We start from the raw sequence: 22,776 nt of genomic DNA on the forward strand, positions 1-22,776 counted from the left end.
ACAGATCTCTAGTTTTTCAGTTGGGGTGTGTGTGCGGGGCGCCTACCCCTGGAGCTGCCACGTGGAGAGGAAGCCCAGGCTGCACGGAGAGGTCGCATGTAGGTGTCCAGCTCATGGCCCCTCGCGGACGTCCCAGCCAACGGCCACCATCAGCAGCCAGACCCCTCGGTGAACCAGCTTTCAGATGATTTCAGTCCCCTGCTTTTGAGGCACCAGAGTGTTCAAATCTTCCCCGTGAGGCTTCAGACATCACAGAGCAGAGATAAACCATCTCCGCTGTGACGGTAGCTGAATTCCTAGCCCACAGAACGGGGTGTAAATGTTCTTCTCTTCTCTTTTTTTTTTTAAGTAGGCTTCACGCCCAGCGCAGAGCTTGAACTCACGACCTTGATGTCGAGACGTGAGCTGAGATCAAGAATTGGATGCTTCCGCAACTGAGCCGCCCAGGCACCCCTAAATTTTGTTCTTGATGCTTCGAGAGCACTCTTTGGTATGCATTAAGAGGCAGCCAATCTGTAGGAGACCTTTAAACATCTCAGTAACGCTCAGCTGGGCCAAAGGCACTGACAGTGGCACAAAAGAACTGAGGCAAGCAAGTCAAGGAAGAAGCAAAATCAAACTGCACGCTCGATCGGGGCGCTGGCTTCGAGACCAGAGGCGTGGCCCCGGCCATTTCAATGATGTGTTGTGAAGAAACGTGTGTAGGTTAAACGTGTGCTGGATTCCACCAGGCGAGCTCTGGGGAAGACTTGTGGCTTGACAGATGATAAGCCGAACTGTCTGAAAGGACACACCAGGGTTTATACAAGATGGTTCAATGGAGCCAGCGATGAGTGAGCTCGGGGACCTCGGCTGTGCTCCGTGGCAAACGAGACTGGCAGGCCGTGGAGACAGCTGTGCCCTGTCAGATGATGGTGCAGCCAAAGCAGTACCGGTCCGGGTAGTCCACCACATGTACCCTGTGGTCAGTGCCATAGATGTAGTAGACATATGTCTGTCCCCGGTACCAGTAATGGACTTCCGTGACGGGGATCAGCTCAATGGTCTGGCGCTGGGGAAACAACGGGCCGAGAAAAACTTCAGTGTTCGAGTCACTTGCCTGCTCAAGAATCTTCAGTAGCTCCCTACTACTCTGTGGGATGAAGTTTATGCTCTGGAGTTGGCGTTTTGGCTCCCATATGCCTTTCTAGATGTACCTCATACTACACTCCTTCAAACACACTGAGCTCTGGCCCAAACCGACTTCTCAGCTTTAGCCACTATCTGATTCTATGTTTCAGAAAGTGGGGGGGGGGGAGGAGGGAGTCATCCCCAGGGACGTCCCAGGGTGTATGGAAAGCCACCAGCCAAACAGGACATCTTCCAGAAGCATTAATTTTTAGATGGGGAGGAAGGGCAGAGAAAGGTGGAAGAGAAAGTCATTTTAAACATTTTTGTATAAAAACAACGATGGAGGGGTGCCTGGGTGGCTCAGTCAGTTCCACGGTCAACTCTTGATGTCCATTCAAGTCATGACCTCCCAGTTTGTGAGTTTGAGCCCCATGTCAGGCTCTGTGCTGGCATCGCAGAGCCTGCTTAGGATTCTCTCTCCATCTTTCTCTGCCCCTCCCCCATGCTCTGTAAATAAATAAGTTTAATTTAAAAAAACAACCACGGAGATGTTAGGGAGTCCACGACACAATCTGAACTAAAATATAAGGTTAAACGTTGACACCAAAGAAATTCCAAAGTCTGCTAGTCTGCTTCAGGCTATTTTCATAGGACCCTCCCTCTCCCACCATGGTTTTGCTCTGACCTCCCTTTGAAAGCGGTCCTTCTCAAACACCCCCCCTCCCTTTACAAACAGGGAAACTGAGGCCCATGGGCTCATGGAATTTCAGGTTGGGAACATCATCCAGGTCAAGGTCCGTGTGGGTAGTGCTCTACACTCCTCCCAGCACGTGGCCTGTACCTGAGAGCCTGGGGCACTCACTTCCCCCAGCAGAGCGGTCCTGAAGTGTCCCATTCTCTGGCCCCTCTGCTGAGCAGTTACTCTACAACCTTCCAGAATTGCAGGGCCCTGCATAGAACGTGGGAGACCACCTTGGGAGAGAACACGGGCGTCCAGCTGAAACATCCACCCCCATTAGCGCTAGGTGCTGCTGTGTTGGGACAGCTCCATACAGGGGACACAGCAAAGTCACTCCTCATCACTCAAGCTAAGCTTCCTTGGGGATGTACTGCGGGCCAGGCTCTGTGTCAAAACCCCAACGTTCTCCAGCACAAGCTGCTTCTTTGTCCCAGACTCACATCTTGGGGGATCCCAAACCCAGAGGGAAGTGGTGTGGATGGCCCAGGGTTAGACCTTCCTCCTTCAGGATGTTCCATTCTTTGGGAACAGCTCCAGCTCTCTCACTGTAGGTGAAGGTCCAGAGGCCTTCAGGGAAGGAGAAACAGGCCAGGGAGGGGGGCTGTGAAAAAAAGGACCCCTGTTCCACTGGAGGGGCGGCTGAAGGGCAGTGCGATATTGTGGCAGGAAGAGGGGACTCAGAGTCAAGGAGCGCATCTTCCATGAAGTTTTCTGTGCCATCTTAACTTCCTTTCTCTAGGAAATGGGGGTGAGACCTCCTATGCCACAGGGTTGTTGAGATAACCGAATGAGATCCAGAGACTTCCCGGAAGCCAGAAAGTTGTCTCTGAGTGGTAGTTTTGGAAATAAAAGGTAGAAGACCCCTCTTTGACGTTTTGGTATGGAGGACACAAAATGAGAACCAACAGGCAAGAGGAGGTGGGAACCCATATCACTGCTCCAAATGCCTGGGCAGTATGGTCAGGGCCGCTCTCATTTCCAGGCTTTTCTACCAGAACCAAATGGAGAGCAACACCAATACCACCCTCTCCTGCCTCCCTTGGCTTCTGATGCAAAAGGTCTTCAGGTTTGAGGCTACTGATTGGTTAGGACATCAGCTGCCATCAGGTGGCTACCTTGTAATCAGCCACGGATCTGTTGACACGCCTTGGTCATGCCCCCAGGATGAGCAGATTCCAAGTCTGAGAGCAAGAGTGGGGCACGGGGTACGGTGTCATGAGGGGTGTGTCCTCGGGCTGACTCCACTCGCTAACTTCTCAAACCTGAACAAACTATCCTCGGACACCTTTGTCTCCAGATGCAGGACCAAAGGACAATTCGAGGAAGGGATTCACAAGAGCCCTTTTCTCTCAGTGCTAATCCCTTTTAACACGACACACCCGTCTGCCCCTGGCTTACATTTCCCTGCTCCGGGACTGGTTCACAGAGGGCTTGTGTTGCCCAAGACAAGACTACGCTCTAGGGGAAGGCCGCAGGAGACCCAGGCCTGCCACCAACATCCTGTGTGATCTCGGGCAGGTCACTTCCCCTCTTCAGGCCTCAGTTTCCCCAGCTGTCAAAATTAAGGGCCCAGAAAGGATTCAAATTATCAGTCTCAGAAATAAAAGAATCTCAGGATAATCACGAGTGTCACAAGCTGACAGGCCCATTCCTAGAGTAGACACCTCAATCCTGGGGGCTCTCCATGTGACCCACACCGTGAATATGAGCTCCACAAGAGCAAAGTCCCACAGAGACGATGTTCTGGGTCTTCCATGAACAAGGTTCTTGTCCCACCCATGCTCCTGCAAATCTGCCTCTTCTCTGCTGCTCACAGCCCATTGTCCTTCCTCAGAGCCCTGTCCTTGAGTTACGGAGCCCATGTCTCACAGAGAATGCACAAAGTGCCTGGGAAGCTGTGCCCGATGTTTGGACGGTGCTAAACAGCAAGAGGCCAGTTCCCTCGTCTCCAGGCACAGAGTTGCTGAGGTGTAACGAGCGCACAGAGGTCCCCTGGGACAGGGTGGTGGCTGGGCCCTCACCACACCTCACCCTTGTGTGACCCCTGCCCCTCCTATGCTGGCCCCCCTAGTCCTTTACAGGTTCCTCCTGGGAGCCCTTCCTTGACAAATGTCCTGCACACAAGCTGTCGTCTTGAAGCTGCTTCTGCAGAGCCCAACCTAAGGCAGGGTCCAACCCAGCTCATTTGAAAGATGACACCAAGGCCTTCAGGAGGGGAGAGCGTGGCTCAGAGCCACGTGTATGTGCCAGAGATGACAAGCAGGTCCCATCCCTGCAGTGTCTGGCCCCAGATCCCCCTTCGCTGATAGCCCTGTAAACCTGCACTGGCTTTCAAAGAGCCGCTGGTGTGCCTTGAGTGCAGTGAGTAATAACATTTGACTTGGAGCTAGGAAGTGGGTTCTACTCCTGGGTTCTTGCACTAAGAAGCTGTGTGATTTTAGGTAAATTGCTTCCACTCTCTGAGCTTCCTTTGATTTAGTGGAAAACTCGTGGGTTCAGGCTAGACTAAGGGGTAGCTGACATCACCCCACAGGCCAAAGCCAGCCCATCAGCCCATATGGTATTCCTAGCATTTTTAAAGATTTGTTCTCAATCTTGAAAAGTTGGAAGGTTTCCTATAAAAGTCTGGCTTTCAGAGGGTCCAAAATCTCTGCCCCTGTGCCTGCACAAAGGTGAGTCATGGCTGGCTCCTTTGGAGAAGACGGCTCTCTCACTCATGTTACCACCCGGCCGTGGCAGGTCTCTGAGTTTGCGGTGCCCCCAATCCAGCTCCGAGATGGGATTCATTACTGTTTAATTAAATGCATCCTTCTCTCCCCTGCAAACAGGGGAGATGTGCAGAAAGGGAAGGGGAGATACTCAGTGCAGAGGGACCAGAAGGAAAAGGGACATTTTGAGCGGCAGTTTCCAAGCACTTAAAGCAAACCCTCTGAAGGAGTGTTAACGTCTCTTTTTCACTGGTGAGAAACCAGACTTCGAGGAGGAGGAAGTAGTTGGCCCAGGAGAATGTCAGGACACAGGAGAACCTGGATCTAAGCCTATTAGAGAGCTCAGCCCTGGCCATTCCGGGGCCAAACCCCCATCTCCTCCAGGGACCCCCATCAAGCAGCTGGCTGCAGGGACCATTCAAAGCTGCAAGAGGCAACATCGCTACCTAGTGGCCATTCCAACACAGCACGAAAGCAACCTAACCCTGGGGCCCTCCACCGCTCCCCAAGGGAAGCGGGAGAAGACAGGCCTTGGATTTAGAAAGTGCCCTGAAGGGCAGAACTCTAGGTGCCAGACTTGCGTAAGCCCTGAATCCTGAACTTCCCCACCCGCCCCTCTCTGAAGATTCTAACCCACGAGGTTAAAATCAAGATCTTGCTGCCACACTCCTGCTTGAGACCCTACAATAGCTTCCAGTTGCTCTCAAGATAAGAATCCTAATCTTACACAATTTCCAGTGGTCCCACCTTCTGTGGAGGCCCCACAGTGCTCTGCTCTCTGCCCTCCAGCCACACGAGTCTCAGGCCAGTCTCCAGTACTGACCCCCTTCCTAAACTGGGGCTCCTGTCCTCCACCCTTCCCCTAACTGACGCCTTCCCGCCCTTGTCTGGAAGGGCCCCCCCCCCAGCAGGAGCCCCAGCCTGGCCCCAGAAGCCTGGCCTCCCCACAGCCCCCGACCCCTACCCCACTCACCTGCTGCAGGACTCGGGCCCGGGGGGACAGGGCAGCGCTGTGCTCCGCAATGCCCCTCTGGGAGGCCAGAGAGATCTCCCGCAGCGGGAAATCCACAATGGGGTACACCTGTGGGAGAGACACAGCCGACTTGCTGCCCTGACCCAGGGTGAGAGCACCTGGAGCCTTACAGCTCTGATTCACACGGGGCAGAAAGCAAGCCCAGACAGGGAAGGGCCCCCGAGGCCAAGAAGTGAGTGGGTGGGAATTGTTGAACCTCCAGGTGCCCCTGACCTCCTGGGGAATTCCAACCAAGAAAGCGGGGCTGTGGGACAGAGAGCAATCCTTCTCCTGCAGCCCACTCTCACCCAGCACACCTTTGCTGCTGACTCGGGCTTGGGGTGGGGCTTCCTGAAGGGTCATGCCTGAACTGAGCCCATAGGAAGTCAGACTGGGGCGAAGAAAGGCGGGTGAGGAATACTATGCCACCATAAACAAGAAGGAAACCTTGCTGTGGGAGACAACATGGATGGACGTCGCGGGCATTATGCTAAATGAGATCAATCATTCAGAGAGAGACAAATACCATATGATCTCATTTATACGTGGAATCTAAAAAACAAACTCCTAGATAGAGAACAGACTGGTGGTTGCCGGGGCGGGGGAAGGTGAGATGGGAGAAGGTGGTAAAAAGGTACAAACTTAGGTATAAAATAAGTAAGTCCTGAGGATGTAACATGGTGACGATAGTTAATAATACTGTGTTGTATATTTGAAAGCCGCTAAGGCACTAGATCTTAAAAGTGCTAATCGTGAGAAAATAAAAACTGTAACTGTGGTGAGAGATGTTAACTAGACATTGTGATGATCACTTCACCATACATGCAAATATTGAATCACTGTGTTATACAGCTGAAATGAATATGATGTATGTCACTTGTGCCTCAACTTTTAAAAATCCATACTACAGGGGCACCTGGGTGGCTCAGTCGGTTGGGCATCCGACTTCAGCTCAGGTCATGGACTCGCAGTTCGTGGGTTCGAGCCCCGCATCAGGCTCCGTGCTGACGGCTCGGAGCCTGGACCCTGCTTCGGATTCTGTGTCTCCCCCTCTCTCTGCCCCTTCCCTGCTCATGCTCTGTGTCTCTCTGTCTCTCAATAATAAATAAATGTTAAAAAAAATAAATAAAAAATAATCCATACTATAAAGTGAAAGAAGCCAATCTGAAAAGGCTACTTACTATGAATGAAAGAGAGAGAGAGAGAGAGAGAGAGAAGAGAAAAAGGCTGAGCACCTGGTCTCTCTCAGAGAAAACAGGATGACCCTGCTCAGATATCCCATAAAGGCCAAGTTCCCTGCCAAGACCTACAGCAGAGGTTGGCAAATCTGTTTTGCAAACGGCCACACAGTAAATATTTTAGGCTTTGTAGGCCATAGGGCCTCTGTCTCAGCTACTCAATTCTGCCCTTGCAGCACGAAAGCAGCCACAGACAATAAGTAAACAGACAGGCATGGCTGTGTTTCAATAAAACTTTATTTATAAAAGCAAGGCCAGGGCCAGATTTTGCCAACCCCTGTCCTACCGGACTCTCCCTGATTTGGTTGCTGACACCTCTCATGTCTTAGCTGCTTGCTCTGCCCGACTCAAGTCCCTCCTATCCCACTGCCCTCTGCTGCTCCCTCTGCTGGACCCCTTGGCTCGAGTCCACATGGTCCACTCCCCCACCGCACCGTTCTGGTCTTTGCCCAGGGTCACTTCCCGGCCACCAGCTGAAACCACACCCCTCCATGTCTCTTTTCCCTGCCTGCATATTTTCAGTGGCCCTTACAACCATCTGACATTAGGGTGGAATACTATTATCTTCTCCCTCACCGGACTATGAGAGATCTACAAGGGTGAGCATTTTGTTCCACGGTATCCCCGGGGCCTAGAATAGTGCCTAGTATGGGCAGAGGGTCTCAAGGCTTGTGTGAGGGTGTGGGGGGAGGAGGAGGAAACGCAGGGTCGAGCATGTGAAATTCAGGAGAGAACTGGCCCCACAGGCCCCAGCAGTCACTCTCCTGCTTGGCAGCAAGCACCATCGTCACCCAGCCCGTCTTTGTCTTTCCGAGTGAACGCAGCACACACAGGAGGGGAGGGCAAACCCAGCTGCCATGTGACGGTCTTCGAATCCCTCCTTACCGCAGTGTTTTCGTCCTTAAAGAGGCTTTCTCCTTTGGCTTTGGCAAGGAGCTCCCTGGGACAATTCAGCCGGTGCTCAGATACAAACTCAAACAGGCTGTTTTTCCTGGAAGTGCAGAGGATAGGTTTGGAATCGGACAGGCGTGGGCTGGAGGGCTTGCATGACTACCGGTGGGGCCTTGGGAAAGTTCTTTAGCCTCTTTGAGTCTCAGCATCCTCATCTGTACAGTGGGAAACTGAAGTACTGACAGTTCTGTTCTATTACCTCATTCTGTCCTTGCCTGTGAAGCCCTTAGCATGGCGCCCAACAAGGGAAACCCATAGCGCATGAGGAGCCTTCCCTGACATGGGAACTTAAGACACAGGGACTCTAGTCCCAGAAGGGAAGGCCCAGGCACTGAGTGGCTGCTGCACTAGAAACTGGCAACGTCAGAATTTGAACTCGGGTCTGTCCATTGTGGAGCATGCCAGCATCTAGCCACCCACCCTGCCTCTCCCCAGGGACCTCCCCCCTCCCAAGTGGCCTAAAGCCCTTTTCTCCCAGTGCAGAACCCTGCGTTGTGAAAGCCCCAACCAAGTGGAGTTTCTCTGCAGAAACCAGTCCAGGCCATGTCCCCTGGCCTCCCCCATGGGGCCACAGCCACATACCACATGATGACCAGCTGGATGAAGTGCAACAGTCTCTTCTCCCCCTTGCAGGTGGCACAGGTCTTGCTTCCCCTCCCTGAGCACGTGCTGCACCTGAGAGGGGCACATGGTCGGCACCACTCACGTAAGTCACGGGGTCCTGGCGGCTTCCAGCACGCCCACCCCCAAATCCTTCCTCATAGAGGTGGACTAAGGTGAACACCACTGGCTTCCACTCCCCACCATCTAGACCTCCTGCTTCTGGTGGCAGTGCCCCAGTTTCCCTTTGGAGACCACCCTTTCCCCACCTAGCCCACATGGATTGTGGGCTTTCCCCCACCCCTTCTATGACTAGCTTCGGACCTGGGCGTGGCCAGTCAGTTCAGTCCATCTCTATGTCCACAGTGGCTGACACAGATATGAGCACATGACCCAGTTGAGTGCAATGAGATCTGCCCTGTAACTGTTTCTGAAACTATCAGGAGAGGGATATCCCTATCTACTGAGGCTACTACGCTTGGAGCTGTTGGCTGTCCCCTCTTTTACCACAAGAGACAGCTTGCCTGAGAATGAAGTCAACACAAAGACATGCCAGGTGAGGGACTGAGAGTCCTGGTGACATTGCTTAAGCACCTGGATCCAGCTGTACCTGAAGCCATCCCAGAAATATAATCCTGGACTTTTCTTTCACAAGGGCAGGGTTTTTTGTTAAGCTCGTTTGAATTAGGATTCTTTCACATGTAAATAAAAGAAACCTGAGCGAACAGAGATGGAACTCTGTTGATTGTTCAGTCAATCAAGCAACCTCCCTTGACTCCTGCACTCAGGCCCTGCAGTGAGTTATAAATAAGAATTTGCCTAGGCCCCGATCCTCAGAGAGTTAAGGATATCTGGTTCGAGTGGTTTCCTGTATTCATTTCCCCACCACGTGGGCGGGAAGAAGTCTGCCCTCCTAAAACCCTCCCTCCCTTCCTCTCTGCAGCACTTCATTCTTTACATCTCTACCCACAGACTGCTGGACGAGTTCTAGTCTCTTCTTGAAGTATCAAGCCTGGAGGAAGGCTCACCCACTCCACAAATATTTACTGAGCACCTACTACACACACAGCTCTGGGGCCCAGGAGCAACAAGACAGGGTACGCGACTGCCCTCCAGAAGGGCAGACAATGAAAAGCAAGAGAGCTGGTAAGGGAGCGCTCTTCACCTCGGTGCCTGGGAGACCCGCTCATACCTCCGCCTGCCAGACCCCGAGCACATCTGACATCTCCGGGACTGCTTGGCTTTGCGCTTGGCTCCACTGCAGGAGGGACACCTCACCTGCGGACACACCACGGCCTCAGCCCCTGCTGGCCTCCCAGGGAAGGGGGCAAAGGGCATCCTGAGACCTGGTTCAAATCCCAACCCGGTGATCTTGAACAAGCCGCTTGTCTCCCTGGGCCTCAGCCCCTTCATCTGTAAGATGGAAGGGGAACACTGTACCTTTGGGCCCCACCAGCTGTTGCCTTCAAAGATGCTACAGCCTTACATCTGTGTGTCTCCTGAGACATCATCCTCTCCTGCTCCTCTCTGATTCCCATGACTCCTGAGACTCTGCCCTGACCAAACAGCCACGGCCAGAGGGACTGGGAAGAGGGGCGGGCTGGCTGAGGGGTCTGGAGTTGGGAATGGGGAGCTCAGTCTTGGAGAGGCCCCCAGGCTTCGTTCCCACAGTTGGCTCACAAAGGCCTCTGGAGACATTCCAGGGAAGAGGGAAGGGAAGAAGGGGAGCAGGGGTGGAGGGAGGAACACAAAAGATCACAGGGAGGGGCTCCACGAAGGCTGCAAGGGGGTGCATGGCAGGAGCAAGGGCACAGGAGACAGAGACGGGTGGGAGGGCATAGGCGGGCCCCACAGGTGGCCTGTGAGTAGGCAGAGGAAGGCACACAGCAGGTGGAAGGTGGGCATCCAGAGGGTGGAAGGCAGGTGGGCAGAGGGAAGGATGGAGGAAGGCATGGCTTAACGTGGCGAGTGGTCAATATGTGTCCAAAAGATCAGGAGCAAATGGGGAGAGCTGAGGACACATAAGGGGCATGATCTGACTCCCAGTGTGGTGAGCAGCCCCGAAGGCTGATGGCACCAGAGCCTGGCAGTGTGCTTACGGACCTGTACTAGGTTGACCAGTATCTCCCTCACCACCACCCCCCAAAATTTATAGCTACCAGAACCTCCGAATGTGCCTTTATTTGGAAATAGTCTTTGAAGATAGAATTAGTCCAGATGAGGTCATGCTGGACGAGGGTGGGGCCTAAATCTAGTGCCTGGTGTCCTCACATTCTGAGGGAGCCCCAGGACACACGTGGAGAATGGAGTGGTGCACCTACCGGCCAGGGTGCACTGGACTGGGGGGCAGCTGCCAGTAGCTGGAAATGTGGCTCAGGGCCTCCAGAAAGAACCAACCCCATGGATACCTTGACTTTGGATTTCCAGCCTCCAGAAATGTGAGAGAATAAAAATCGGTTGTCTTAGCCCCCCCACCCCCAGTTTGTGGTAATGTATCATGCTCTCTAGGACACGAACACAAGGCCCCCATCTATATTTTGCCTCTAGAAGCTCCCATGAATGTCACTTTTTCAGACTCATCTCCCCATCCTGCAAGTGCTGGTCGCTTATCGGTCTTACCCAAAGACAGAGGGTTCCCAGTGGGAAAGCCCACCTCTTACGGGGTCCTCTTACAGGGCCCAGCACAGAGCGTGTACTCAGTCTCAACAAATGTTTGTAAATGAATGAGAAAAAAGGAAAAGAATTGAAATCATAAACCATAAACCACTGCAGTGAACAAAGGCCAGTAGCAGACGCCCAATCCAACTTACCCATTTTGCAGGTGAGCAAATGGAGGCCCAGAAAGGGAGGACAACTTGCCTCAGGTCGCACTGTTAGTGGGGGAGCCCCATATCCGGGGCAGAGCCCTCTGTCCCCGCGTGGTGCCTCCTCCCACATCATCACTTACTCACCAGAGGCCACACAGGACTCACCATGCCGGCCCCGTGGCAGCCGCTGCATTTGTAACGCCCGCGCCCATGGCATTTGTGGCATTCCTGAAAGTGAAAACCTCTCCTGGGCTCCAGTTTCCCAAGCCCCAGCACCTCCTGATTTCACCTGCCCCACACCCACTCCACGATGTCACCAGCCCAAACAGAGGTGCAGCCAGTAAGGCCCAGCGAGGGAAGGTAGCCATTCTCACTTGATGAGGATTGAATCCTCATCAAAGGGCCTTGAATGCCAAGCCAAGGAGGTCATGTTACCATTTCCTCAGAGCCCCAGCCCAGTCTGTTCTCTGAACTCCGTGCTCCCAGGCTACACCACAAAGGCCGACATCCTTGGCCCACTGGGTAGCTGAGAGGTCTTTTGGAACAGAAGCCATAAAAATTGTACAGCATTTCTGTGCAAGGCAAAGAGCTGGCTATTGGAATTTAATCACCAAATCAAAATAGCTTTTCCACTCCTGAGAAAAGAATGGAACCTCCTCCTGACCTCTCAAAGTCCTGGTCATCACGTGACACTATGAAAACTCATAGGTTACGTGCTTGAATCAAGTTCTAAGGTGAATATAAGGCAGGTAAAGAGATGAGAACAGAATAGGAAATATCACGTGTGTGGTTTTGTAATATGTTACAAAATATGTTACAATGTTGGCCTCATTGCAGGTCTCAATTACATTTTCATAGGACAGGACGGAAGTCCAATTCTGTCCCTTTAATGACTCTGCTGAAAATCCAAACAGTTTGAACTTTATTTTGTATCAGTTTCATTCAGCACTTCAGCCGTTTACTGTTTACTGGTCGGGCAAAAATAAAAACACACTGAGGGTCTAGGAATGTGAATGTTCACTGTTTAAAGCTGGTGACAGGTTAGTAAATGGAATCATCCTTTCGCTATGTGACTATTCTCTAATCTGCATGAATTAAAAAAATGTTTTAATGTTTACTTATTTTTGAGAGAGAGAGAGAGAGTGAGCAGGGGAGGGGCAGAGAGAGAGAGGGACAGAGAATCCAAAGCAGGCTCTCTGATGACAGCAGCGAACCATGAGCTGATGACTCGAGCCGAAGTCAGCCTCACAACCCACAGAGCCACCCAGGCAGGTGCCCCTAATTTGCATGGAATTTTGGATGGGTCTATATTCCTTGCACTGGGTTTCCTTAGAATTAGCCCGATTAATAGCCAAGGAATGAACCACCAGTCTGCATTCTGGATTTTCTTTTCTTAAAAAATAAAGTTTAGGGGCACCTGGGTGGCTCAGTCGGTTAAGCGTCTGACTTCGGCTCAGGTCATGATCTCGTTGTCCGTGGGTTCGAGCCCCGCGTCGGGCTCTGTGCTGACAGCTCAGAGCCTGGAGCCTGTTTCAGATTCTGTGTCTCCCTCTTTCTCTGACCCTCCCTTGTTCATGCTCTCTCTCTGTCTCAAAAATAAATAAATGTTAAAAAAAATTTTTTTTAATAAATAAATAAATAAAGTTTGAGGAAATACCCAGTGACTTCCTAAGATCAGCACTATGAAGTCTGAAACCAACTCAGAGAGAAGGGCAAAGATTCCAACAATCACGTTACCTTGACTAGTGACGAATGAGGGACTTGGAACTTCCTCGTGTCTTCCTGAAACATCGGGGGGACCTGGACCTTGATGTCCCAAAGCCTGGGAGAGGTCCCTCTCTGTGGCCCATCCACTGACTGGTCTGACACAGAAAGGGATCATTGTAAGGCCAGTGAACAGCTACAAGAACAAGCTTTCATTTATTTACCAAACAGTATGGAGCCTTCACCTGATGCCAGGCATTAGGCAAGATCCTGCGCTAAGGGCCCCCTCAGAGTCTGTGGTTAAGCACCCAAGCGTTGAAGTCGAACAGACCTGGGTTTGACTCCTGACTCTTCTGCTTCCCAGCTGCGCAACTCCAGACAAGTTAATTTACCTCTCTGACCTGCAATTCTCTCATCTCCAAAATGGGGGGAATACATGGCACCTTCCATATAGGATGGTAGTGAAATTAAACAGAAGGCATAGCAATGCTTAGCACAGGGGTGGCACATGATAGAGGGATCAAAAGCAAGAACTGCCATCACTGTGGTGACTATTCCCCACTTTCTTGTCCTTTCTCCTTCCCCTCCTCTGTTCAAGGAGATAAGGCACAGCTACAATGATGATACAATGTAATAGGATATGGAAAGTGCTTGGGACAAGAGTTGCATAAAGCCTCTGCAAACTCAGAAGACTGACTCCTGTTGGATAAGGGGTCAGCAGGTGAAGAAATCCTGAAAGGCTTCGTAAAAGAGGTGACACAGGAGCTGAGTCTTAAAGGATGAACCAGTGGTCAGCAGAGAAGGAAGCGCTTAGGGCTTCCCAGAGAGAACCTTCAGCAGCTAGTGGGGTTCAGCAGCAGGCAGGATGGCACAGTGAATGGGGTCCTCAAGACTCAGGGAGGCACTGGGGATGGCCTAGAAGGCAAGCGGAAACCCAACCACACAGGCTGCCTTTGTGATCTAGCCCCGTGTGGTGGCACCAGTGTGTGGCCAAAGGCAAACCCTAGACTTTTTCAGGCCCTTCTGCAAACCACTTCCAGACAGGAAGGATTTATTTCCCAAGTTCCACACTGGAAAGTCTGGATAAAAGCCCACCCTCTCATTTTACAGAGGATGGGGAAACCAGGGCTCCAAGCAAAAGAGCATCTCACTCAGGGTTAGTGGATAAGACATATCCTGATATTTTCCACCAGCCCCTGCCATATCTGTTCCCAAGTAAACTGATTTCACTTACTAGTAAAGGGTTGAAATGTCCATTCACTTATCCTGGATTCACTAAAAGTCTCTAGTCGATACTATAGAGAAAAAAAAAAACAGCATGTTCACAGTCATGCCCTTTAGGAAGACAGCATTGTGAAAAAAGACGAAGCTTTCCACCTGCCGAGGCTCCCCGGGAAATTGAAAGGCCCCACACCCAGCACCACAGGCTGCTTTGAACAGCTGGCAAAGATGATTTCTGCTCCAGATGCCCCTGGACGCCTGCAGGGAGGTCAGTCAGCCCCAGGAAATCTCCCCCAATGGGCTCACAGGCTGATTTCAGCTCCCATTTCTTTACACCCAGAAATGCTCTATAAGGCAAGCTGTGGGACAGCAATTGCCCTTTAACAGATGGAGGCCAGTTGAATCTGCTGCCTCAAACGTCCCCTTTGGAGGAATTTTTCTGCCTGATGTCAAGGTCCTCCCTCTTGATCTCATCCACAAAATCACAAAACAAGAAGGGATCTTGGACATCACCTGGCTCCTCCTTTGACACTGGAGAAAACAGAGGCTCAGAGAGGTCAGTTGCCTTGACCAAGATCACACAGCTACACAGGGGCCTCTTCCCCTAGGCTCCTGCTCTAACCACTCCCTGTGAGGCTTCCATGCTTTCTGTGTGATGGTGCACTCGCCAGAGGATGGCTGTGCCAGTGGCACTAGAAAATGTGAACTTAAAAGCTGTTCCTTGGCCCTGTCGATGCAGAAGGGGACATAAGTGCCCACTGTGGTCTCAGTAACAGACATAAGATTTCCCTGGAGCTTCAGGCCCAGGGGTCATGAATAAACGATTCCTTGGCACAGATGTGACTGGCAGGATCAAGGGGAGTAGATGGGCCTTTCTTGGCCCACCTCTTCCGGAAGCGGGTTACTCATGTATTTAAAGACACGGACTTTGGCGACGGCGAACCCAATTTACATCCTAGCTCTGTCACTTCTAGCTGTAAATTTGGGGCAAGTAACTTTACCTCTCTAAACTTTCAATTCCTCCCCTTTAACTGGTGACAGTAAGATCTACTGTGCAGGGCAGTTGTGGGACTTCATAAGACATACGTGTAATGTGCCACCCATGATGCTGAACACAGTTGAGCTTTGCAGTGAAGACTGGTAATAAGGACTCCTTGTGTCATCATTCACAACTACAGACTAGAGGAGTGGCAAAAGGCACTTCAGTGTCACCGCTATTCACATGCACTGACCCCCCCCAAGACTCCTTTCTCCTGTTCGACCTCACACAAGCCACCCCCCGCCCCAAAGCCTAAAGCTCTCCCAGGCGACCGCCAGGCCCAGGCCCCCTTACCCTGCACAACGTCTGCTGCTTCAGCTCCTGGATGATGAGGTCACCAGCAGCTGTGCTGCCATAGCAGCATTTGGAGCTCACAAAGCTGAGGAGGGCTTCGCGGGCCACTTCCTCTGTCACCAAGGGGACTCTGCTGGGGACAGAGCACAGAAGCAGGGTCTCTGGAAAGGGCCTGCAGGCTCATCAGGGCCAGCCAGCTCCCTCTTGATGCAGATGGAAATGGAGGTCAGGAGAAGGGAAGGGCCAGGCCGTGGGCCATGGTAGTGGTGAGGCACTCGGGGGTCCATCTGGGGAAGGAAACTCTGGCAGAGGGAACTGTGTGAACAGATGCCCACAGCGGGAGCAAGGCAGTTCTTTCTAGAGGACAGGACAGCAACACTGCTGTGGCTGAAGTGCAGGGCTCAGGAGAAGAGCTTAGAGAATCTTAGCATGCACACACACACACACACACACACACACACACACACACACTTAAAGATGTACTTAAAGACGAATCACGCCATTTTACAGATGAGGAAAACTGAGGTCTGGAGACGATGTCACACAGCTAGGAGGAGGCAAAGTTAGGCCAGACCACGTTCCCATGTTCCTATCCTTGGGGACCTTGCCCCCTCAGCCAGAGGAGCTATGAGCAGTGTTCATGAGAAAGCCCCTGCCAAGAACTACCAGGCCGTGGTGCCCACAGGGACCCACCATGAGCCTGCTGGGCCAGCGCAGCAGTGGGTGGGAAGGAAGACAACAAATGGCCCCTTCCTTGGCCTTCTCTCTGCATGCCTCCCTCTCCTCCTAGAAAGTTCTTCCCTGAGGCCCAGCTGCCATGCCCCCTCCTAGCAAAGCCCTCCCCCACCAAGACCTCCAGGAAGCAGAAGTCCCCTCCTTCTTCCTCCCTCACATCTTCATTTACTTCTCCACAGCAGCCTGACTCCAAACAGTAAGCCCCTCTCATGCACAGCGATGTCTCCAGCATCTCTGGTCTGGTGCACAGAGGGGCCTGCGCACATGCAGGAGGTGTGGGGCCCAGAATGGCCAAGAGCACTCCATTGAGGAAGCGGGGTCTGCCCTGGGCATGGAAGGTGGGCGGCCAGGGAGGGGAAGGGGAGGCACTCTAGGCAGCAGTGTGGCCAGGAGCACCCAGGAGATTCCTTGAAGGCAGGATACAGCCACCCAGCCAAGTGGCCAGACCCAGAAAGCAGGGGGTTCCACCTTCTCTCTGCACAAAGCTGGCTGGAAAGCCAGAGCTCTGTCCAGAGTCCTGGGTCCAGGGAGTCAGCAAACTCCTTCTGCAAAGGACTAGAGACTAAATAGTTTAGGCTTCATGGACCATACAGTCTGCCTCAATCACTCACCTGTGCTGTTGTAGAACAAAAGCAGCCAAGGACAGTATGTGAATAAATGGCATGGCTCTGCTCCAATAAGACTTGATTTACAAAAGCAAGCAGCGGCTGGATTTGGCCCAGGGAGCTGCAGATCCCAACCCCTGGTCGACACTGTGCTTCTCGACCGCAGCTTGATAGCCAAACAGCCTGAAGAGCTTGCTTGGTAAAGTACACATTCCTGGCCTCTGTCCCTGGAGGATCTGATCCAGTAGGTCTGGGATCCTGATGCACTGTCAGGGTTGAGATCTGTAGACCCTAAAATCCGTGAGGAGGGCTCTTGGCACAGTGGGGGTGGGGGTGATGTGAGGGTCACTGCACATGATCCTGTGTGATGGCACCACAGCTCACCTGTGCTCCAGGAACGAGGACCAGCACCTTTGCTCCAGGGGTCTCCCTGGAGCCTCCAAAGGTGGGAACATTATCTGCTGTCCTGGAGGAGAGGGGAGGAGTCAGGGGCTCCACAGCCTAGCTCAAAGGCACAGGTATTTGCAGGGTGAAGGAAGAATAGAATGGTTGAAAGGGAGGTTGAATGAGACAAAGGGAAATGCTAATGTATCTAATGCAAGAAGAGTGGTTCTCAAACCAGCATGATTCCAGTCTTAAATACCTGTGGATATGGTCATAGAATGTTCATGGACACAGGGCTGATGTCCCTATGTGCTCCTTGTCCCTCCCAATGGTGATAAGAGGCTTCCCAGGGCCCCAGGGGAAAGGGGCGGTATCCCGGAGCTGGCCTGTTCCAGATAGGTCTCCGCAACCAGCATAAGCCCCAGGAAGAGGCTGTAGGAACCAAGACCCGACAGACTTACCACCACTTTGAAAAAGCCAGTCATAGCTGGGCAGTCTCTCCAGGAGTTCAGCTGGCGGCGCCAAAGGACTCTCGGCCTCAAAACTGAGGTCCACCACACCTGTGGAAGGAAGGCAGTCCTGAGCTTCTGGGAGGAGGGGAGTCAGTGGTGACTTCACTGGAAGCTGACAAGCCAGGGTGGGCGTGTTACAAAAAGGCTGACAGTTTAAGCCAATCTCACTCTGGCACCATGGGACACACAACACATCTGTGGGGCAGGCGGGGATGGGGTGGGGGTGTGATAGTAGCAGCAATAATAATAATGATGAGAAAAACTTTCAGAATGGCAGCTCCTGTTTGCTGGGTACCTACTCTGTGCCAGTCCCCCATGACAGATGATCATATAGAAACATGATCATATTCCACGACCCTAGGAGACAGGTACTGAATTAGAGATGGCCACACTTCTTTGTTGCTTCTGTCTTCAAGTGGTGTATCTGTTATCTCCTCCCCCTGAACCTTCACAGGCTTGAGGCTGCTTCAAGCAAGGGAACATGGGGGAAACATGAAGAGACCACAGCTTCTACTTCTTGTCTCTTGGAGTACTCCTCTCGGAGCACTCCCTCTCGGAGCACTCCCTCTTGGAGCACTCCCTCTTGGAGCACCTCCTCTCAGAGCACTCTCTTGGGGTACTCCTTCTTGGAGCACTCCCTCTTGGAGCACTCTCTCTTGGAGCACTCCCTCAGAGCAGTCCCTCTTGGAGCACTCCCTCTCGGAGCACTCCCCCTTGGAGCACTCTCTTGGAGCACTCCCTCTTGGAGCACTCCCTCCTGGAGCACTCTCTTGGAGCACTCCCTCCTGGAGCACTCCCTCATGAGCCCTGAACTTCCATGTATATATCAGCTACCGTCCTGGGGAGACCACATGGACTACAGGCAGACTATAAGCCCACACGCAGAGGGGCCCAGTGGAGCCCAGCCTGCCAGCCACTCCACCATCCTACCGAGCCACCAGGCATCCGAGCAAAGCCATCACAGACCCGCCAGGCCAGACCAGCTTCCTGCTGAATACCACTGAGTGACCCTGTCATGGATTGCATGTCCCCCCAAATTCATATGTTGAAACCCTGAATGGTATTACAAGGTAGGGCCTTTGGGAAGTGATTAGGTTGAGATGAGGTCATGTGGTGGGATTAGTGCCCTGCCAGGAAAAGACAGAGCCCAGAGGCCAAGGATCTTTCTTTCTCTCCCCAGTGAGCATGCAGTGAGAAGGTGGCTGTTTACAAGCCAGAAGTGGACTCTCACCAGACACCGGGTCTAAGGGTGCCTTGGTCTTAGAATTCCCAGCTTCCAGAACTAGAGAAATACATGTTGTTTAAGCCAGGAAGTCTATGATGTTTTGTCACAGCAGCCTAAACTGACCCTAATGGATGATACAAGGAGGAGATGAATAAGCCAGCCGACTCTGCCCAAATTCCTGACCCACAAAATCATGAACTATAATAACATCGTTGTTGTTTTAAGGCGCTGGGGTGTAGACTTGTTTTCTGTGCAGCTTCCTCTAACGGGCAGTGGAGTCATGGTGGGGTCCAGAGCCGACAGCCAAGAAAGAATTCTTGGGATGTCTTCGGTGCAAAAAGGTGATTTTATTAAAGCATGGGGACAGGACCCATGGGCAGGAAGAGCTGCCCCGGGATGATGAGGAGAGACTGATCACATACTTGGGAGTTGGGAAAGGTAAAGTCAAAGGGGAATTTCGAAAAGAATTTTCACATGCCAAAGAAGACTCACAGGGTGTGGGAGGTCTAACTACCTCCAGGCCAACGTTGTTTTCCCCGCTAGCAAAGCATCAACACCAAGACAGTAGGGAGTTCCTAGAGAAATGCCATACTCTGCCTTCCTCAAGTACTCATCAATGGGCTGCAGATTATCAGGAAATTCAATTTTACCTGCCATTTCCTTCTGCCTTTTTTTCCCACAACAGTTTCCTTCTGCCTTTTTTTCCCCACATCAGGCAATCTGTGCTCTGGGATTCCCCACAAACCTCACAAAACTTTCCGAGAGCTACACCATGGTCTGAGGCTCCTTCCTTCCCTCCTTCTCTCCTCTCACAGGGGTCCAACCTGCGGTTAGCCTGCAGACGGTCCCTGCCCACACCTGCTCTCTCCTCTCCTCTTTTCCTTCCACATACGTTTCCCAGGGACCTCGGACACATCTGCCATCTTAGTATCTGCTTCTTGAGTGACCCAAACCGACACAGAATATTATCCATTCTCCCAATGAGGAAATGGACTTAGAAAGGCTGTGCCTCGCCTCAGATCACACAGCCAGTGAGTGATGCAGCTGGATTCAAACGAAGGCTCGTTGCTCTCCAAAGCCCACGTCCTTCCCACCTACTTCCCATGAGGCGACCCCTGTGGAAGAATCACTCACTACATATCTGCTTTTAAAACCTCACCTTATACACCTGAAACTAATATAACACTGTATGTTAATTGCATTTCAATTCTCAAAATTTAAATTTAAATTTATTTTGAGGTGGGGGCTGAGAGGCAGAGAGAATCCCAAGCAGGCTCCACACTGTCGGCACAGAGCCCGATGCAGGGCTGTCTTAGAAACCGTGAGATATGACCTGAGCTGAGATCAAGAGTCTGACACTTAACCACCTGAGCCACGCAGGTGCCCCAATTTAAATTTAAGTAAACTAAAAAAAAAAAAAAAAACCAAACACCTCAGCTTGATCTGCCAGGCTATGGCAGAGACACACATAGTCCTGAGACTGCACAGAAGAAAGCATAATATAAGCACTGACTCCAAGAAATGCTAGACAACTCAGAAAGCACCTCCCCATACCTGTTGCTACACCCACTCTCTCACCTGGAGATACAGAAGGCAGGACTTCTAACTCCATTTGACATGAGGAGTCTGAGGCTCAGAGAGGTTACTCCAGTATTCGTAGGATACACAGCAGTGAAATCAGAGCAGGATAAACGCTCCTTGCTCCAGCTCCAGCACACCTGGCCACCCCTCAAACCTATTCCCTGAAGCTCTCATGCTGGCGGACAAGAACCACTCAGCTCTGTCTTTCCAGTGGCCAATTTGATTACGGGAAGTTGACTTTAAAAGGGTAAGTTGATAAGTGGTCTGTGGAAAGAAATTCGCTCTGCATGAAGTCACTGAACACACTCAGGTCAACAGCTGATCTGTTTTACCCCCTAGATCCCTCCTTTTTTTTTTTTTTTTTTTCAGCTCTTGAAAGCCTAATAGCTCTTTCCCTCTACAAAAATAAAAATAATATGTCCTGTCCTTTCAAGTTTAATAAAAACAGAGTCCAGAAGAAGAAACAGATCTTGTAAATTGGAGCAGCGGAGGCTATTTGGAAGTGGGCTGAGAACAATGGAGGGAGGAGGGGTGTCATTAAGACAAATGAAGCATCTCATTCTACCACTCCCCTCAGAGTACGTCTCAGCCCTCTGACAATAAGAAATGCATATGTATCTGTAAGGTTTCTCCTTGCCGGAAATTTACAAAGGAAGCTGAGAGAGGAGAGTGTTTCCAGATACGGAGAGTGTCTTTCTGAGCAAGAAAGCTAAACTTTATAAGCAAATGATTCTGCACAGAAACCAGTGAGAGACCTTGGACAGTTGTGGGTGTGACGCAAGGAGACACCATCCCAGGCCTGCACAATGGTGTATGCCAACGTGTCTGAAATCCCCAACATGATAATTCATCAGGAACTATTATATTCATACCTTGGTTCTCAGTATTTGCTCCTACTAAGTTTATTAGCATTTTAAGCTATTTTCGCCACCAGGGATCTGCAAATATTTTCTGCAAATAGCTGGGGAGTAAATACTGTAGATTTTGTGGGCCATACGGCCTGTTTCAATTACTCAACTCGGGCGAAAGCAGCCATAGATAATGCACAATTGAGTAAGCATGGCTTTGTTCCAATAAAACTTTACAAAAACAGGCAGCGGGTCAGACTTGGCCCTTGAGCTGCCCTTGACACTCACCTGTGTGGGTACGTTTGAGGGGGTCAGAAAGAAGGAGGCTGGAATTTCAACCTGTCTGGCGTCAGGGCCCATGCATGTCATTGCAGCTCCTGTGAGCCCAGTTGTCAGAATTAAGGGTGAAGGTCAGGGTTGGACTGTAGCCAAGAGTGTCTGGAGTCAGAATTGGTGGTTGGACACCTGGGCTCTGATATGTCTGAGTCATGCACTACATGACTCTGTGCCAGCCACCCATCCTTGCAGAAATCAACCCCCCCCCCCACCCCCGGCTGTGAACCAGGGCAGACAATATTAGTGCCCATCTAATGAGACAGCGTGCACACAGCTCATGGCCCCGAGCCTGGCATTTAATAAATGCTTCATCAATGCCTTGGACCTGAGGAGGGCGAGTCTTCCTCTTTCTTTGTGCTCCTTTAAGCCAGGGGACAAGAGGTGAAAATGTCGAGCACAGAAAGAAAGGCAAGACCTTCATAGCTCTCTCCCCGGGGAAGGCCCCCCGCCCACCCGGAAGTCTGGGGTCTGCTGGGGCATCCATACTCTCCAGTGCTAGAAGACAGAAAAATGCCATATGGCTGCTATGTCCAGCTGGAAACCAAACAAAGAGGCAGGAAGAAGGGAAGAATGAGAGGTGGGAAACTCACAGCTCCATCCATCAACCAGGAGCCACCCTGACCTCTCAGGGCAGTAGTAATTCGTCAGAGCTAAATTAATCTCACCATTATGTTATGTACAAAAATAAAGGACTCCGGCTGACCTACAGGCAGATGTGTCATTTCCTGTGCAGATCTCAACGGGCACAACAGGAACGTGGACGTCACAGGTCATTGTGTGACGCCCAGCGTGGGGCACTTCGAAGGGGGTCCCCAGCCGTGTCACTGTTTCCATGGGGTCAGGGTCGAGTTCCAGCGCAGCCACCCCACCCTAATACATGCATTGTGTCCCGTGGCTCACAAAGGGATGGTGCGGGCATGATCTCTTTTGCATTTCATGACAACCACTGTTTTCCCTGCTTCATAGAAAACCGAGGTGAGACTCAGAGATGTGATTATGGGGCAACGAGCTCACACACTCATAGCAGAGCCAGAAATAAAGAGTACTTAAAACTGAGATCCTGGGATGCCTGGGTGGCTCAGTCAATTAAGCCTCCGACCTCAGCTCAGGTCCTGATCTCACAGTTT

At 51.6% G+C, this 22,776-nt stretch overlaps 1 protein-coding gene across 4 annotated transcripts; it reads right to left on the reverse strand.

Annotated features, from left to right (window-relative positions):
- Positions 1-391: 391 nt before the first annotated feature.
- On the reverse strand, positions 392-21,044 carry SSUH2 (ssu-2 homolog). Of its 4 annotated transcripts, none has more exons than XM_047096872.1 (12): positions 20,463-21,044; positions 17,609-17,707; positions 17,148-17,229; positions 15,424-15,553; positions 14,104-14,164; positions 12,903-13,027; positions 11,331-11,393; positions 9,551-9,636; positions 8,341-8,433; positions 7,693-7,798; positions 5,531-5,638; positions 392-1,051 (listed from the first exon to the last, which is right to left on the reverse strand). In XM_047096872.1, exons 1-12 carry the CDS (start codon positions 20,494-20,496, stop codon positions 905-907), a joined length of 1,134 nt encoding a protein of 377 aa, XP_046952828.1. In that variant the 5' UTR covers positions 20,497-21,044; the 3' UTR covers positions 392-904. The 4 variants fall into 4 exon arrangements, with proteins under 4 accessions (XP_046952828.1, XP_046952827.1, XP_046952830.1 ...); XM_047096871.1 differs by having other exon boundaries at positions 15,424-15,556; XM_047096874.1 differs by lacking the exon at positions 20,463-21,044 and having other exon boundaries at positions 16,770-17,229; positions 17,609-17,625.
- Positions 21,045-22,776: the final 1,732 nt, after the last annotated feature.

This window comes from Lynx rufus, unplaced genomic scaffold, assembly GCF_022079265.1.
Source record: "Lynx rufus isolate CCGP_SWC_20201006 ecotype Redwood Valley unplaced genomic scaffold, mLynRuf1.p SCAF_4, whole genome shotgun sequence".
Classification (NCBI taxonomy): Eukaryota; Metazoa; Chordata; class Mammalia; order Carnivora; family Felidae; genus Lynx; species Lynx rufus.